Source organism: Pseudophryne corroboree, chromosome 1, assembly GCF_028390025.1.
Source record: "Pseudophryne corroboree isolate aPseCor3 chromosome 1, aPseCor3.hap2, whole genome shotgun sequence".
In the NCBI taxonomy this organism is placed as follows: Eukaryota; Metazoa; Chordata; class Amphibia; order Anura; family Myobatrachidae; genus Pseudophryne; species Pseudophryne corroboree.
In genome coordinates, this window is record NC_086444.1 from 755822031 (window position 1) to 755842384 (window position 20354).

Sequence of the window (20354 nt, forward strand, 5' to 3'; positions counted from 1 at the left end):
GCCGGGATCCCGGCGCGGAGGGGCGAGTGCAGCAAGCCCCCTGCGGGCTCGGTGGCGACCGCAGTCGCCACGGGTTCTATTCCCACTCTATGGGTGTCATGGACACCCACGAGTGGAAATAGTCCCTGTTGGTCGGCATGCCGACCATCGGGATAGTGAGGGGTCGGGATGCTGGAGGAGGTCATGTGACCGTCGGTCTCCCGACCGCCGGTCACATGAATACCACCCGTTAGATTTGGGTGGGTAATTTTGTTTTTGTGCAGGGTAAATACTGGCTGCTTTATTTTTACACTGCAATTTTGATTTCAGATTGAACACACCCCACCCACATGTAACGCTCTCTGCACATGTTATATCGGCCCCACCTGCACTGCACATGATTTTGCCCAACTGCTAACACCTTTGCTGCTGCGATCAATTCTGAATTAGGACCAGAGCTCTTTATCTAGCATACATACCGCATAACTGTCCCGTTTTTGGGGGGGCATCCCCATTTTTTGGACTGTCCCTCTTTCCCACCCGCAGGCCACTGTGTCCCCCAGTGGGGGGGGGGGGGGGATAAGGGGGCAGTTGGGAGGCTTCTATCAATCATTGCTCTGCTGTAGAGCAGCGGTGATTAGACTTTGTGCGCATGCGCTGTACAACATGCCCCATTTTCTGCAACGCTGCCTATTGCTGCAGTATCGCACTCCCTGATCTGCACATGCGTATATCTAAAAACATCAGGGATGTATGTACACACCGGGGTTACTTTTTGGACAAAGCAGTAAATCAATCCATAAATCTCTTTTAGGGTGAACTGTGTTGACAAAATAAGAAATCACCTTAAGCACTGCTGTTTCATAACTCATCCCCAGATATGCGGGCACAGATAGTTATAATTGGTAGCATCAGCAAAGGCTACAGCTATAAATGGGATTAAAGGGGTTTTGCACAATGCTCCTTAATTTATTCTCACAGAGAGGGGCGGTGAAACCATCCTGCAGCCTGAGTCAGAGGGTAGTAAGGGGTATATTTATTAATGTGTGTTTTTTGGGGGTACCTGCAAATATAATGGATCCAGTAAAGAAATAGGGTGATTCTGCGCAAGATCATTCTGTACATTCAGTAAGTGCAATGATTGGACTTCTGAGTTTAGGACCCAGGAGTCCTTCTGCTCACACACAGAATGATACTCTCACCGCAGGGGACACTGGGAGGGATCCATTTAGATCCCTCTCAGGAATCAATAAGACGCCCATAGGCTTCTATTAGGCAAGGCTACCTACAGATGGCATTGCCTACTGGGTCCAAGATCTTGAAAGTATCTCTTTCCAGAGCTTGGTACATATGGGAATCACTTTAGTACATCCCGTCCAAAGTCCTTTATGGGTTTTAAAGGGAGGCAGAGTATTATTTGTATTGTAGCAATTATACATTATGATATATTTATTATATTGTCCTAATTCGGATAAGTACATAAGGCTTGATTATGACTGGGGCACTAAAGAGGCAGGCGATGAGTTGTCTACTGAGACTCCCACCAGCTGTGGCTGTAACCTACTGCGCTGTGCAAACAGTCGCACCATCGGTCAAACCACTCGCCCTCTGTGGGGAGAATGAGAAAAAGTCCAGCACTCCATTCTTCCAATTACCGTACTTGCCCTGGTGCCCTCCGAGATGTCCAAGCATCAGAAATTACACAATATAGAACAGCACTACTCATGGTCACACGCAGAATAGATAACTGAAAGGCGGCCTCTGTCCTTTATGTAGCCCACAGGAGATAGAAGGGTGTATGGGGAGAAGCAGACGGCTGATTATTTGATCCTGCTCCAGTTATCAGGGCCGGCGACAGAGGGCGGTCAAAGGGGACACCTGTACCAGGCCCCAAGGATACGACACTTATTGCCCGGCAGGGATGTGAGCCGTCTTGTCCAAATAGGGCAGCAAGCTCTAGGCTGTGTGGGCGCAGAGTGACTGGAGCCTCTCACACATACTAACTGTGCGGCACAAGTGTGTGCCTGCTCTTCCGGGTCCAGCTCTGTTGCAGGCAGTTACGGGAGCTCCCCTGGCCAGGATTCATGTGCTCTGCGCTGGCCTCTTCTGGTGGGGTATGAGGGCCGCATGGTACCTGCTGTGTGGTGTTCGGGTCTGGATACTGGAGAGTGCAGCGCAGGTTAGTCTCTTCCCAGGGTAAGAGGGAATTGGTGAGGGGATACAGGGCTTTGGGATGGGGTGGGGGAGCTAGGTCTGCAGCATGGAATCATATGGGAGAGATAGACTGTGGGGTGTGTGTGGGGGGGGAGAGAGAGAGGGATATACATATTTATATATTTGTATAGATAAAAAATTTTTTATATATATATATATATATATATATATATATATATATATATATATATAAACAGTTTCTTATATAGGGCAGCAAATTCCGTTGCTCTTTGAGATAATATATATATATATATATATATATACATACATACATATACAGCAAATTGAACTCCGGCACTTGGATCTGTCCCTATTATGGGACTGTCTTGCTCAGGTGCCCTCCTCCGTTGACTAAGTCCATATGGAAACCAGCATACAATGGCGAGGCGGCACTCAGAGTCTTCAAAACGGCAACAAACTTTATGTTAGTGCATATCAACGTTTCGGGGTCTCCCCCTTCGTCAGGATTAGTGCAAAATGACAATCTGTGCAAATAAATACCACTTACCCCCAATAAGAACATCCCCACGTGCATATGCCGCTGGCCGCGCCATCCCGGCCTCCAGACTGACGTCACCAGCGTCTCCGCGGAAGTGACGCGCCGGAGCCCGGGGGTGCGTCCATGGCAACGCAACCTGGTAACAGAGATGTAAACAATGACTCCAGTGAGACAGCACCGTGCCTGCCGGAAACACCAGCGTGAAAAATACATGTAAAGTGCTCACTGCAGTATCCAACAGATCCATATCTAAAAACATTCAGTGTTACACATATAAGCTACCAGGCTGCTAAAAACATATTAGTGAAACCACACAAATTGCTATTGCAACCGTTCTTGTTGTTATGGGTCTTAATGATAATTTAGGTCTCATTAACTTTATTTAATAGCTAAAATTTAGTCATGAGTTGTTGCACTCAGGAGGAAAGTCTGAAAGAGTTAGGGAGTAGCAGCAGTTTAATGTAGAGTTTTCGGTATGGTTTAAGCAATCAATGTGCATTTTAAATGAAGCTCGGAGATATGTATGCATTTGTTTTTTATTGCAATTTGTGTGGTTTCACTAATATGTTTTTAGCAGCCTGGTAGCTTATATGTGTAACACTGAATGTTTTTAGATATGGATCTGTTGGATACAGCAGTGAGCACTTTACATGTATTTTTCACGCTGGTGTTTCCGGCAGGCACGGTGCTGTCTCACTGGAGTCATTGTTTACATCTCTGTTACCAGGTTGCGTTGCCATGGACGCGCCCCCGGGCTCCGGCGCGTCACTTCCGTGGAGACGCTGGTGACATCAGTCTGGAGGCCGGGATGGTGCGGCCAGCGGCATATGCACGTGGGGATGTTCTTATTGGGGGTAAGTGGTATTTATTTGCACAGATTGTCATTTTGCGCTAATCCTGACGAAGGGGGAGACCCCGAAACGTTGATATGCACTAACATAAAGTTTGTTGCCGTTTTGAAGACTGAGTGCCGCCTCGTCATTGTATGCTTGTGTGTGTGTGTGTGTGTGTGTGTGTGTGTGTGTGTGTATATATATATATATATATATATATATATGTATGTATATATATATATATATATATATATATATATATATATATATATATATATATATATATAGAGAGAGAGAGACTACGGCGCTTCGGTGCGGCTTTGTGATATCTATACCTTGAATTTAGAATAACCTTTTGTAAAAATAAAGTATAAAAATAGAATAAAAACACTTCTCAAAATATTAAATGAGTGGCAGCTTATAGTACATACAAATGTGCTTGGCATGCACACATACGGATTTGGAGGAATTGGTGAAAATAAGCGCCCAAGAGTGTAAATTGTATAACAAGGTGAATATAAATAAAGGTATCAAGGGTGGGTATATTGGAACCAGTTAAAAAACTTATCTGAAAACCAGAGAAGCTAAATTCAGGCGATGCTTCTTTGACGCTTAATACATGTTGAAAAAAAGAAGAGCAAACATAGTGTGTACTGTTTTTTTGTACAATATCAAAATATATCACTGGCTATAAAACATTAGGCTTAATTAGGGAAATAGCATATTCCCAAGTATGCAATCAATATATAGCCTAGGCAGTGTATATATAAAAGATAAATTATTTAATACACGTAATGACATAAAAATACATAAAAGTATATAAAAATATGAATAGCTGTATATCATGCGTACAGAATAAAAGATTATATCAAGCTTATCTGTCCATAAATAACTGGAATGCATGAGTACAGAATTCAAAATTATAGATGGCTTATATGTCCATAAGAGGAAATGTCAGCAGGTAGTCCCAACGCGTTTCGTCCGTCATCAGCAGGACTTCATCAAGGGAATAGACAAACAGAGCAGGCATGCTTTATTTATACCCTCCTTGGGCAATTTATGATGACATCACTTCCTGTGATGTCATGTAGCTGGAGCATTAATGTTAACTTTAAACAAGGTTTTAAGTTGCACTCAAAAAGGTGACAATATAATATAGTGAGGTAGGGAGATAGAAGGAAGAAAAAACGAAGGAAGAACGAGGTGGAGAGGTGACACAATCAGCCAAAAAGAGCGTCCAGAATTTGCTATGGAACGCATGTGGAACGCATGCGTCATTTCCGTAGATGGCACTGACGTAACTTCCGGTCGGCGTATTACGATTGAAAAGGGTCTATACAATTTAATGACCGTGATTTTGTATGTGTGTCATTGTTAAAGGGGAGTACAAGGCTGGAGTACTAGGCTGGATAGTAATTGACAGTAACGTTAGGAGGTGTGGTGATCCGTCGGGTATACCTTCTGACGGCAACACCAGTAATACCAACATTTTACTATCTCCCAAAAATACATAAAAACCTTACACATCCGCCGGGCAGACCAATTATCGCAGGTATTGATTCACTCACCAGTCATCTATCAGAATACGTTGACATATTTTTGTGCAAATACGTGATTTGCTTACCATCTTTTCTGAAAGATACTAGCAGTATTATCAATATATTATCCTCAGTGGAATGGAAGGACTCCTATATTTGGATCACAATAGACGTACAAAGCCTGTACACATCCATCATCCATGAGAAAGGGATAGAGGCCTGCAGGAGATTCCTGGACAAAGACCCTGAACTCTCTACAACCCATAAGAATGCTATCTGCGATTTCATGCAATTCATTTTGGGCCATAACTATTTTATGTTCCAACAGATATTCTATTTACAAACTTGTGGAACAGCCATGGGCACATCATTTGCGCCGAGTTTCGCAAATTTACTAATGGGTGCTTGGGAAGAAGATTTTATATACAATAACAACCCGTACATCAGCAATCTGATCATTTACAAGCGTTATATAGATGAAATTCTAATCATCTGGGAAGGAGATGAAGAATCATTCAAGTCATTATTTTCAATACTCACCACGAACCAATATAATCTAAAATTCACGTACGAGATTAGTAAAGAAAATGTACATTATCTGGACTTAACTCTCTCCAACACTTCATCCAAGATCATAACGAGCAACTACATAAAAGAAGTTGATACTAATAGTTATCTTCACTTCGACAGCTGTCATGCTCAGAACTGGAAAACCAATATCCCGTACTCACAGTTTTATCGGATTAAACGCAACTGCAGCGATGAACAAGATTGTCAAAAACAGCTCACAACATATGCCACCAGATTTAAAGACAGGAAATATCCAGAGCATGTGATCAATAAAGCATTGGAAAAAACTGCCAACAAACAAAGATCTGATTTATTTACTAAACAGATACAAAAGAAATCTGACAACTTCACTCCTTTCATCACCACATTCAGTAACCAAGAACCAATTATTAGGAAATCCATCAATTAACATTGGAATATTTTGCTGATGGACCCAATACTAAGAGAAATCCTACCACCAAAACCTGACATCGTGTTCCGAAAAACCAGCAATTTGAAAGATATCCTGGCACCTAGTCATTTACGAAGCAAAAATAAACCTGGAAATAACACCTTTATTAATTGTAAAGGTTGCTTTAAATGTGGAAAATGTAACATTTGTAAATACCTTCATCCAGTCAGGAAAAAATTTAGTAACCACAACAACACAAAAGAATCCAGTATCAAAGACTACCTTAATTGCAACTCAACAATGGTAATTTATAGTGATGAGCACCGGAAATTTTTCGGGTTTTGGGTTCGGTTCCGCGGCCGTGTTTTGGGTTCGAACGCGTTTTGGCAAAACCTCACCGAATTTTTTTTTGTCGGATTCGGGTGTGTTTTGGATTCGGGTGTTTTTTTCAAAAAACCCTAAAAAACAGCTTAAATCATAGAATTTGGGGATCATTTTGATCCCAAAGTATTATTAACCTCAATAACCATAATTTCCACTCATTTTCAGTCTATTCTGAACACCTCACACCTCACAATATTATTTTTAGTCCTAAAATTTGCACCGAGGTCGCTGGATGGCTAAGCTAAGCGACCCAAGTGGCCGACACAAACACCTGGCCCATCTAGGAGTGGCACTGCAGTGTCACGCAGGATGGCCCTTCCAAAAAACACTCCCCAAACAGCACATGACGCAAAGAAAAATGAAAGAAAAAAGAGGTGCAAGATGGAATTGTCCTTGGGCCCTCCCACCCACCCTTATGTTGTATAAACAGGACATGCACACTTTAACCAACCCATCATTTCAGCGACAGGGTCTGCCACACGACTGTGACTGAAAAGACGGGTTGGTTTGGACCCCCACCAAAAAAGAAGCAATTAATCTCTCCTTGCACAAACTGGCTCTACAGAGGCAAGATGTCCACCTCATCATCATCCTCCGATATATCACCGTGTACATCCCCCTCCTCACAGATTATCAATTCGTCCCCACTGGAATCCACCATCTCAGCTCCCTGTGTACTTTGTGGAGGCAATTGCTGCTGGTGAATGTCTCCACGGAGGAATTGGTTATAATTCATTTTAATGAACATCATCTTCTCCACATTTTCTGGATGTAACCTCGTACGCCGATTGCTGACAAGGTGAGCGGCGGCACTAAACACTCTTTCGGAGTACACACTTGTGGGAGGGCAACTTAGGTAGAATAAAGCCAGTTTGTGTAAGGGCCTCCAAATTGCCTCTTTTTCCTGCCAGTATAAGTACGGACTGTCTGACGTGCCTACTTGGATGCGGTCACTCATATAATCCTCCACCATTCTTTCAATGGGGAGAGAATCATATGCAGTGACAGTAGACGACATGTCCGTAATCGTTGTCAGGTCCTTCAGTCCGGACCAGATGTCAGCATCAGCAGTCGCTCCAGACTGCCCTGCATCACCGCCAGCGGGTGGGCTCGGAATTCTGAGCCTTTTCCTCGCACCCCCAGTTGCGGGAGAATGTGAAGGAGGAGATGTTGACAGGTCGCGTTCCGCTTGACTTGACAGTTTTGTCACCAGCAGTTCTTTGAACCCCAGCAGACTTGTGTCTGCCGGAAAGAGAAATCCAAGGTAGGTTTTAAATCTAGGATCGAGCACGGTGGCCAAAATGTAGTGCTCTGATTTCAACAGATTGACCACCCGTAAATCCTTGTTAAGCGAATTAAGGGCTCCATCCACAAGTCCCACATGCCTAGCGGAATCGCTCTGTGTTAGCTCCTCCTTCAATGTCTCCAGCTTCTTCTGCAAAAGCCTGATGAGGGGAATGACCTGACTCAGGCTGGCAGTGTCTGAACTGACTTCACGTGTGGCAAGTTCAAAAGGTTGCAGAACCTTGCACAACGTTGAAATCATTCTCCACTGCGCTTGAGACAGGTGCATTCCACCTCCTATATCGTGCTCAGTTGTATAGGCTTGAATGGCCTTTTGCTGCTCCTCCAACCTCTGAAGCATATAGAGCAGGGGTGGGCAATTATTTCAGCTGGGGGGCCGCTTAACACTTCCAGCGAATATTCGAGGGCCACACACAAAATACTCAAAAAGAGATCCCTTTTTACACATTACGGCAGACAGCGTGCCCTTTTTACACATTACGGCAGACAGCGTCCCCCTTTTTACACATTACGACAGACAGCGTCCCCTTTTTACACATTACGACAGACGGCACCCCCATTTTTATAATTACGGCAGACAGCGCCCCCGTTTTTATACATTACGGCAGACAGCGCCCCCGTTTTTATACATTACGGCAGACAGCGTCCCCATTTTTATACATTACGGCAGACAGTGCCCCCGTTTTTACACATTACGGCGGACAGCGCCCCCGTTTTTACACATTACGGCAGCAAGCGCCCCCGTTTTTACACATTACGGCAGACAGCATCCCCTTTTTACACATTACGGCAGACAGGGCCCCGTTTTTATACATTACGGTAGACAGCGTCCCCGTTTTTACACATTACGGCAGACAGCACCCCCCGTTTTTACACATTACGGCAGACAGCGCCCCCGTTTTTACACATTACGGCAGACAGCATCCCCTTTTTACACATTACGGCAGACAGCGCCCCCGTTTTTACACATTACGGCAGACAGCACCCCCCGTTTTTACACATTACGGCAGACAGCGCCCCCGTTTTTATAATTACGGCAGACAGCGCCCCCGTTTTTACACATTACGGCAGACAGGGCCCCCGTTTTTACACATTACGGCAGACAGGGCCCCCGTTTTTATAATTACGGCAGACAGCGCCCCCGTTTTTACACATTACGGCAGACAGGGCCCCCGTTTTTACACATTACGGCAGACAGTCCCTACCCCCCTTTCCCCACCCTCCCCTAAACCTATATAGCAGTCCTTACCCTCCCCCCTCCCCTAAACCCATATAACCGTTTTTAACTCCCCTCCCCTGAACTTATATGGCAGCTTTAGCTTTATCCAGGACAGGGAGTTTACCTATGTCAGTGGCAGACGATCCCCGCTGTCTGATGATCCGCGCTGCTGCTGCTGCTGCTGCCGCCGCTTCTCCTCACTGGCCACCGCTTCTTCTCCCCGCTGGCCGCCGTTTCTTCTCCCCACTGGCCTCCGCAGTGCTCCCAACTGGCCGCTTCTGCTCCGAGTCCCCACTGCAGTGCCCGCTCAGCGCCGCCTCCCGTGACGCCCATCGCCGCCCAGCGCATGATAGAGGAAATCCCGGTCAGCTGACCCTGTGACGTGACCGGGATTTCCTCAGCGGCGCCGCGTCTGAGAGCAGTGCAATGACAAGCGGCCTGTCGGGCCTCTTGTCATTGCACTCTGGTGGAGCACAGCGGGCCAGGCAGGATCGGTCCGCGGGCCGCATCCGGCCCGCGGGCCGCCTGTTGCCCACCCCTAATATAGAGGGTTGAATTCCACCTCGTTACCACTTCTTGCTTCAGATGATGGCAGGGCAGGTTCAGGCGTTTTTGGTGGTGCTCCAGTCTTCTGTACGTGGTGCCTGTACGCCGAAAGTGTCCCGCAATTCTTCTGGCCACCGACAGCATCTCTTGCACGCCCCTCTCGTTTTTTAAATAATTCTGCACCACCAAATTCAAGGTATGTGCAAAACATGGGACGTGCTGGAATTTGCCCAGATTTAATGCACACACAATATTGCTGGCGTTGTCCGATGCCACAAATCCACAGGAGAGTCCAATTGGGGTAAGCCATTCTGCGATGATCTTCCTCAGTTGCCGTAAGAGGTTTTTAGCTGTGTGCGTATTCTGGAAAGCGGTGATACAAAGCGTAGCCTGCCTAGGAAAGAATTGGCGTTTGCGAGATGCTGCTACTGGTGCCGCCGCTGCTGTTCTTGCGGCGGGAGTCCATACATCTACCCAGTGGGCTGTCAGTCATATAGTCCTGAGCCTGCCCTGCTCCACTTGTCCACATGTCCGTGGTTAAGTGGACATTGGGTACAACTGCATTTTTTTAGGACACTGGTGAGTCTTTTTCTGAGGTCTGTGTACATTTTCGGTATCGCCTGCCTAGAGAAATGGAACCTAGATGGTATTTGGTACCGGGGACACAGTACCTCCAACAAGTCTCTAGTTGCCTCTGCAGTAATGATGGATACCGGAACCACGTTTCTCACCGCCCAGGATGCCAAGGCCTCAGTTATCCGCTTTGCAGCAGGATGACTGCTGTGATAGTTCATCTTCCTCGCAAAGGACTGTTGGACAGTCAATTGCTTGGTGGAAGTAGTAAAAGTGGTCTTACGAGTACGACTTCCCCTCTGGGATGACCATCGACTCCCAGCAGCAACAACAGCAGCGCCAGCAGCAGTAGGCGTTACACGCAAGGATGCATCGGAGGAATCCCAGGCAGGAGAGGACTCGTCATAATTGCCAGTGACATGGCCTGCAGGACTATTGGCATTCCTGGGGAAGGAGGAAATTGACACTGAGGGAGTTGGTGGGGTGGTTTGCGTGAGCTTGGTTACAAGAGGAAGGGATTTACTGGTCAGTGGACTGCTTCCGCTGTCGCCCAAAGTTTTTGAACTTGTCACTGACTTATGATGAATGCGCTGCAGGTGACGTATAAGGGAGGATGTTCCGAGGTGGTTAACGTCCTTACCCCTACTTATTACAGCTTGACAAAGGCAACACACGGCTTGACAAATGTTGTCCGCATTTCTGTTGAAATACTTCCACACCGAAGAGCTGATTTTTTTGGTATTTTCACCAGGCATGTCAATGGCCCTATTCCTCCCACGGACAACAGGTGTCTCCCCGGGTGCCTGACTTAAACAAACCACCTCACCATCAGAATCCTCCTAGTCCAATTTCCTCCCCAGCGCCAGCAACACCCATATCCTCCTCATCCTGGTGTACTTCAGCACTGACATCTTCAATCTGACTATCTGGAACTGGACTGCGGGTGCTCCTTCCAGCACTTGCAGGGGGCGTGCAAATGGTGGAAGGCGCATGCTCTTCACGTCCAGTGTTGGGAAGGTCAGGCATCGCAAACGACACAATTGGACTCTCCTTGTGGATTTGTGATTTCGAAGAACGCACAGTTCTTTGCTGTGCTTTTGCCAGCTTGAGTCTTTTCATTTTTCTAGCGAGAGGCTGAGTGCTTCCATCCTCATGTGAAGCTGAACCACTAGCCATGAACATAGGCCAGGGCCTCAGCTGTTCCTTGCCACTCCGTGTGGTAAATGGCATATTGGCAAGTTTACGCTTCTCCTCCGACAATTTTATTTTAGATTTTTGAGTTCTTTTTTTACTGATATTTGGTGTTTTGGATTTTACATGCTCTGTACTATGACATTGGGCATCGGCCTTGGCAGACGACGTTGCTGGCATTTCATCGTCTCAGCCATGACTAGTGGCAGCAGCTTCAGCACGAGGTGGAAGTCGATCTTGATCTTTCCCTATTTTTGGAACCTCAACATTTTTGTTCTCCATATTTTAATAGGCACAACTAAAAGGCACCTCAGGTAAACAATGGAGATGGATGGATACTAGTATACTTATGGATGGACGAGCGACTGCCGGCACAGAGGTAGCTACAGCCGTGGACTACCGTACTGCGTCTGCTGCTAATATAGACTGGATGATAATGAGATATAAAATATATATATCACTACTGCAGCCGGACAGGTATATATTATATAATGACGGACCTGCTGGACACTGTCAGCTCAGCACTGCAGACTCCTAAAGTAAGCTACTAGTAGTATCAAGAAGATGGAAAAAAAAAAAAACACCACAGGTAGGTGGTATACAATTATGGATGGACGAGCGACTGCCGACAAAGAGGTAGCTACAGCCGTGGACTACCGTACTGCGTCTGCTGCTAATATAGACTGGATGATAATGAGATATAAAATATATATATATATCACTACTGCAGCTGGACAGGTATATATTATATAATGACGGACCTGCTGGACACTGTCAGCTCAGCACTGCAGACTCCTAAAGTAAGCTACTAGTATCAAGAAGATAGAGAAAAAAAAAACACCACGGGTAGGTGGTATACAATTATGGATGGACGAGCGACTGCCGACACAGAGGTAGCTACAGCCGTGGACTACCGTACTGCGTCTGCTGCAGTGCTAATATAGACTGGATGATAATGATATGAAAAATATATATATATCACTACTGCAGCCGGACAGGTATATATTATATAATGACGGACCTGCTGGACACTGTCAGCAGAATGCGTTTATAGAATAAAAACACCACACGACGAGTGTTTAACTTTTTCAGGCAGACAATCACAATATACTGGTGGTCAGTGGTCACTGGTCAGTCACACTGGCAGTGGCACTCTGGCAGCAAAAGTGTGCACTGTTAAAATATGTACTCCTGCTATAACTGCTCCCCAGTCTCCCCCACAATTAAGCTGTGTGAGCAGTGAGCACTCAGCACAGTCAGATATACAGTAATACATAGATGATGCAGCACACTGAGGGCACACTGAGGCTGAGCACAGATATGGTATGTGACTGTGTCACACTGTGTATCGTTTTTTTTTCAGGCAGAGAACGGATTAATTAAACTGATGGTCACTGGTCACACTATCAGCAAGTAGTACTCCTAATATGCTCCCCAAAATTAGTAAATCAAGTGTCTCTACTACTCTCTAGTCTACTCTAAACGGAGAGGACGCCAGCCACGTCCTCTCCCTATCAATCTCAATGCACGTGTAAAAATGGCGGCGACGCGCGGCTCCTTATATAGAATCCGAGTCTCGCGATAGAATCCGAGCCTCGCGAGAATCCGACAGCGGGATGATGACGTTCGGGCGCGCTCGGGTTAACCGAGCAAGGCGGGAAGATCCGAGTCTGCCTCGGACCCGTGTAAAAAGCGTGAAGTTCGGGGGGGTTCGGTTTCCGAGAAACCGAACCCGCTCATCACTAGTAATTTATTTGCTTGAATGTACATGTGGACTTAAATATGTTGGTAAAACCAAAAGGGTCCTAAAACTAAGAATCCAAGAGCACATTCGGAACATCAAAAATAAAATTGACAATCATACAGCCCCCAAACACTTCATAGAAAAACATCAATCGAATCCAGAAAACCTCTCTTTTAAAGCAATAGAACTCGTCAAATCCGGTGAAAGAGGGGGTGATATCTTGAACAAACTCTCCAAAAGAGAAATGTTCTGGATCCATGAACTCAAGACCCTATCACCGTTCGGACTTAATGAAGCTTTCGAGATTGCCCCCTTCCTCTAATTTTCCTTTCTCCATTCACTCTCTTTTTTCCACATAATCCCTAATTTTCACAAATTTTCGTCTCTTTTTAAATTATTTAGATCCAGCACCCTCTATAGTAACTCTATTACCTGTCAAATTAGATATCAATCGTCAATATTTATTATTCCTTTCAGTAAATTACCGACCCCTTGCCTGATGTGGATAATAACCAAGACTTTCTCTAAAGAAGAACACACGATGCGCATCTAAAATGCGATAAGGCTATGTACTTTTGCCGAAGGAAACAACTAAATAATTACAACGCTGCTACTCAAAATACTCCCCTTGGGTCATGTTTTAATCAGTTTATATCCGGTCTATTATGATCATTTTTTTATGATATGTATTAACCTTTTTAATTGCACTCAAAAACTACACACACAGCATATCCACCCTTTATTATTTATTTTTCAGTTGTTCATTTTAAACTAATTATTTTTAATAATTTATGCTATATATAGAAATTAATCCTATGGTGATAATATCACAATAGCGGTGTGTTTCACCGCTAATTGTCACGTTAATCTCACCTGTCACAGTAGATTATGTGACAGAACTTGCACTATAGCTGTGTACTACACACAGCTATATTAACATAAACCTCCTTTTCCTAATACGGAAGTTTATTTATTAATTATTTATTAATTATGCTTATCACTTTTCTCCCCCTTTTCTACTTCCATTTTTTAGCGGAAGTCACGTCACTCAATTGCGGTCCACCAACACTTCATTATCGTTACTGACGGATGTCACATGACCGTCATATTAGACGGATCAGAAACATCCCGTAACGTCACCTTCTTAACCTTATAGTCCGGTAATCGATATTGACAAGGGCTCATATGTATACTCTATTTTCTAGATGCTTCCCACTGTTTTCACCGTCCTTCACTCCGTTTTCAGCGGAAGTTACGTCACTTATTTGCGTTCCACACACTTACTTCCGTGTTTATAACTGAAGTCACGTGACCGCCATACCCGACGGATCACCACACCTCCTAACGTTACTTTCAATTACTATCCAGCCTAGTACTCCAGCCTTGTACTCCCCTTTAACAATGACACACATACAAAATCACGGTCATTAAATTGTATAGACCCTTTTCAATCGTAATACGCCGACCGGAAGTTACGTCAGTGCCATCTACGGAAATGACGCATGCGTTCCATAGCAAATTCTGGACGCTCTTTTTGGCTGATTGTGTCACCTCTCCACCTCGTTCTTCCTTCGTTTTTTCTTCCTTCTATCTCCCTACCTCACTATATTATATTGTTCCCTTTTTGAGTGCCAATTAAAACCTTGTTTAAAGTTCACATTAATGCTCCAGCTACATGACATCACAGGAAGTGATGTCATCATAAATTGCCCAAGGAGGGTATAAATAAAAGCATGCCTGCTCTGTTTGTCTATTCCCTTGATGAAGTCCTGCTGATGACGGACGAAACGCGTTGGGAGCTACCTGCTGACATTTCCTCTTATGGACAGATAAGCCATCTATAATTTTGAATTCTGTACGCATGCATTCCAGTTATTTATGGACAGATAAGCTTGATATAATCTTTTATTCTGTACGCATGATATACAGCTATTCATATTTTTATATACTTTTATGTATTTTTATGTCATTACGTGTATTAAATAATTTATCTTTTATATATACACTGCCTAGGCTATATATTGATTGCATACTTGGGAATATGCTATTTCCCTAATTAAGCCTAATGTTTTATAGCCAGTGATATATTTTGATATTGTACAAAAAAACAGTACACACTATGTTTGCTCTTCTTTTTTTCAACATGTATTAAGCGTCAAAGAAGCATCGCCTGAATTTAGCTTCTCTGGTTTTCAGATACGTTTTTTAACTGGTTCCAATATACCCACCCTTGATACCTTTTATTTATATTCACCTTGTTATACAATTTACACTCTTGGGCGCTTATTTTCACCAATTCCTCTATATATATATATATATATATATATATATATATATATATATATATATATATATATATATATATATATATATATATATATATTACGAATGATCTGAGGGGGCCGCAAAGAAATCAATGTACCAGGCCCCAAGATTTCTGTTGCCGGCCCTGATGGAGCCTAATGGCCACAGCACCGCATAGAGTCCTATATGGCTGCGTATTCGGAAAAATGAATTTGGATTTCCTATGTGTGCATCAGAAAGTGCTACTATTAATTATATTAGTAAAGCTTAGAGGGGTTGCCCCCCTCTATTTTCCTTTAAAATTCTGCCTTGTATGCATACCAAGTAGGAGGTGTTATGCCCAGTGTCGGACTGGGGCATGTAGGGCCCACCAGGGAAATGCAGTGGTAGGGGCCCATGTTTAGGGGTGTGGCTAGTCCACAGAGGGGGTGTGGCTTGCCACATCATTGGTTTAACTAACCATTAGAGAGTGCAACATCTGGCCCCCTTTATAAATATATACAGTAAAGTCAGCTGCTGCATGCATGATAATGTACCAGATTAATAACAGCAATGCACTGTAAAAAAAAATACACCATATTCCAGTTGTCGAAGTCAAAAATATTACATAGAGACAACATACAGACTCCACACATTATGAGTGGCTATGCTTGCAAATACGCGCAGCGAGCACAGCAATATATGGTAACATATGCATTTACACAGACATGCCACAGAGATAGATTCGACACATATTTCATACAGCACATAATTATAACATATCAAGCGCCAGACATCATAATGTTTTAAATGTATTTAATGGAGGTAACGTCATGTATGTGTATTATTGGAACGAAGCAAGATAGACATGTCATGCTTGGTGTCACAATAACCAGATTAATGTGTAGTTTCATTTGATGCTTGTTGTTAAGTTGTAGCACATTGCTATGAGTAGTTATGATTAAATGTATGAAAGCTAAAGTCACTCTTATTAGAACAATGGATTTCCTGGAAGACAGCATGCCTGACCAGTGGCTATCTCCTGTAATTTGTCCATCAAGGCTGAACCTTGTTTGCATATGAACCGATCAGTGACTCATCATGAATGAGAAAGTTCCCGCCCCTAGACTAGTCTGTGCACTCCCCCAAACTACACAGTGTATTGCTGAAGAGACACAGAAGCATGCTTTTTCCCCTGGGTCCGGAACGAGATGGTTGTCTGCCGATACTCTGCTCCTTTGAGCATGGAGGGGGAGCGTAGTGAGCATTGAGGGAGATGGTATTGTATGCTGGCCTGTAACTGTATTAGCTGCTTACTGTGTAAATTGTAACTATATATATATATATATATATATATATACTGTACATTGTGATATATTGAATACATATCCTTTTAATAACAAATATATACATCAATGAGCTTTGGAACTCAGACAGTGTGTGCGTGTATTGTTTCCTCTTAAGGGATGTAGTGTTTTGCGACGTACAGCGCACTTTTATCATATATGGTAATAAGATGTGCCTGGCGTCCTCAGTATATATTAGAGCGGGCATTTTAAATATTTGTTAGAAAGCAATTTGGTATTCATACAGTATAAGGTAACATATGTATGATGTATAATTCAAGTGCACAGTCTGGAACCTGATCCTTAGAGCAGGAGGTGGGCCCCCAGGCAGTGGAGCCAGTCCAAGCCTGGTTATGCCCCGAGGACCACGCTTGTAGGTCCTCGGGGCATCTCTAAGGAGATCTTAGAGGATGAATTACAGCATGTTCTTCCCTGCAGTGAAAATGAGCACAAATATTAACAAGGCACCTCTGATTCTAATCACGTGAGAGGTCCCCTTTGCATATAGGATAGGCTTGGCTAAGGAGGTGTTGTCCACTAACATTGTATTGGTTTCAAGGGTTTATGTAATTTGTCTAAGCAGCAGCTTACAACACGCTTGATTTTGCAGTTAATATTATTACTGTTTTAAATTTGGTTGCAAAGCCAACACTTAAAATCTAGTCCCTTGTGTCCTTTGATATCTCTTCTTGTAATACTGCCAGCAAAAACTAAATTGTAACCTCAGTTGGGCAGAAATATTGTACCTAAAAATTCTGCATACAGCACTCTGTATGATTCAAATGTGCTATGAAAAAATAAGCAATAGCTGGGGTCAATCCAATTAGCTGTGAAGGGGGTGAATTGCTATTGCAACAGCGTAGAAATGCCGGCAACAACACTGCAACTCGCCCCCCTCCTGCCCCGATCTGACCCTGAACTCATGATATTTGTATGCAACCCCATCGGGTTGGTGCAGCTAATTGGAATGACCCCGTTGAGTGTTATACTTGTCTCATGCTTTTATTTCATGTTCTACATAATAGTTAAAAGTAAAACATTTAATGCAGGTATCGGTAGCAAATCTGATGTCATTTATGGCTTATCTTTTCATTAGGAAGTAAAACTACAAGCCAGCCAGATGCTTGTGCTGAACAGAATGAATCACAGCAGTGACAGTCCCAGGATACCCCTCTTACATCTCAAAATCAGACGTCAGAATCTTTTGGAAGATACCATGCATAAACTCAGCATTGTGGAAGATTGTGATCTCAAAAAGGAGTTATTGGTAAAATGATTTAACCTATAACTACTTTGATAGCATGTCCAATTTGTCAGAAATTCTAAATGAGCTTTTCAAGACCAGTTGTGGATGTTTTCTTAGTAAATGTAATCTCAAATCATGAAATAAGGTAAAGAGTGTATAAAGGTGTCTGTTTTCTTTTACATTTAGTGCCATAATTCAAACTGCAGTGCCTATCATACAAATAAGACTGATCTTAAGTTTTGTCACATATCACCTGACAGGATCAGACTTTAATCTGTTAGGAAGCAGAACATTTATTGGACAAAAATATATAAATGCCAAGCCATGGTGTCCTTAGATATCCTCAGCATCATCTGTGTCATTAAGCAGTATAGATTTATAGAATGTTGGTACCTGTAATACAATGCAACTCCTATTGCTATTTTCCCATAAACACATAGGACCTGATTGGCTAGTAAAGTTCAGTCAGACAAACTGTAAAAGTTTTACAAGGTGGTGTTAAGTGCCCACATTACCATGCCAGTTGTACCAGTTATCCGAAAAAGGCATAAGGGTCTATTCATGAAGCACTGAAAAGAGTGGGGAAGTGAGCCAGTGGAGAAGTTGCCCATGGCAACCAATCAGTGTTGAGGTAATATTTATAGAGTGCATTTTATAAAACTATACGTAGCAGCTGATTGGTTGCCATGGGAAACTTCTCCACTGGCTCGCTTCTCAATACTTTTTTTTACTGCTTCATGAATAGACCCCATAATGTGTAGGACTGCACACTAAGCTCCACTTCCAGGGAAAAAGTCATTCTCATAATGCACTAAGATTCTAATTTCACTGGTTGTTACCATGCCAGTTGTACCAATTATCCGACAAGGTATAGGGGTCTATTCATGAAACAGTGAAAAGAGTGGAGAAGTGAGCTAGTGGAGAAGTTGCCCACGGCAACCAATCAGTGTTGAGGTAATATTTATAAAGTGCATTCTATAAAACTATATGTAGCAGCTGATTGGTTGCCATGGGCAACTTCTCCACTGGCTCGCTTCGCAATACTTTTTTTTACTGCTTCATGAATAGACCCCATAATATGTAAGACTGCACACTAATATCCACTTCCAGGGAAAAAGTCATTATCATAATGTACTAAAATTATAATTTCACCGATTGTTACCAGTGCCAGTTATCATTTTATTTGCAAAGGTTCTGTATTTATAACATTTGTCTCTGGTGATCAGGGTCCAATTCCAAATGGTCTGTGCAGTATTCTACTGTATATGGGTAAGAGAAAAACATATAGCTATCCCTAATGCACACCGAGTGAGAAATAACACTACATAATAATCAGATAATACAGAGATCTTAGTTGCGTATATCTGCAGATATGAGGTTAAGCCCCCAGGCCGAACGGCAAGGCGTCTTTCAGTGGGGGTCCCTAATACTAGGTGTGGGTCCGGGGTGCGGGACCCCATCATGTCGGCACAGGTCGGCTACCCCAGGGCAGCACACAGGTGAAAATTAGTAAGGGTTAATAAGAAGCACATAAGTGCTATGTAAGTGAGCTGTGATTAAAATAATACAAAAATATATACCTGAGTGACATCACAATCTGATTGAGCAGTTTACCAATAAATGTGCATTCTACTGTATATGAGCAGGATAACATGTCTCTGTCAGAACTGGTTGAACAAATAAAAAGACTCAATGTAACAAATGAAGGCAGAAGTCCTCAGTCTTCCAACACACGACGACTGACAAGAGCATAAACAATCCCAAATTTCCCTCTTTCTTATTTCTTGCTTCTTTGTTGCAAATTAAAATTTTTGGATAAAAAGAATATATTAAAAACAAGGTAAGGACAATTGGAAAAATTAAAACCTTACTGGATAGTGAAAGAGGCACAAAATGCTTTCTACAGCATGCCTCATGATAATACACACATATAGGAGGACATTAATGGGGGGGGGGGGTATCCAATTACCTGCAATAGTGCACAAAAAACAGGTGTTTTTCACATTTTGTTTTAATCTAGCTTTGTCTCACAGGTGGAATTTCACGGTGAGACTGGAGCTGATACCAGAGCTGTCATTTCAGAGTTCTTCCTCTTTGTGGCTGAGAAAATGGTCCATCCTGACTATGGACTTTTCACTTGTTCCGAGCCATTGTTACCAGTTTGGTTTCCAAGCCAGGTCCGTTTTTGGTTTGGATTTTCTAATTATGATAATGGAAAGTGAAATAATTTGTGTATTTTCAATTAAATGTTTTAGATTTTGCACATTACTTATTTGGAAAGATGTCTTAGTTGCTGCTGACCAGTAATTTGTTGTAGATGCCTTTATAACACTGATAGTGTATGCATTCATCTAAAATAGCCACCTTCTGTTAGTAAATGCTAGTGCAAATCGTGTATCTGCACAAAAGTTCACATAGCACAATATCTGACTCACGGTTACCGTTTGCTACAGACACGATAGTCTCAATGCAATACTTAAGCTTTGACCTATA

At 43.1% G+C, this 20354-nt stretch overlaps 1 protein-coding gene across 2 annotated transcripts in view; it reads left to right on the forward strand.

Annotated features, from left to right (window-relative positions):
* Nucleotides 1-20354, forward strand: part of LOC134909808 (probable E3 ubiquitin-protein ligase HERC6) — a 244695-nt gene that overhangs the window by 174133 nt on the left and 50208 nt on the right. For both annotated transcript variants that reach the window (XM_063917080.1, XM_063917088.1), the window contains exons 16-17: nt 17712-17882; nt 19895-20038. In XM_063917080.1, coding sequence (XP_063773150.1) covers nt 17712-17882; nt 19895-20038 — 315 coding nt within the window. The remainder of the gene's footprint in view (nt 1-17711; nt 17883-19894; nt 20039-20354) is intronic.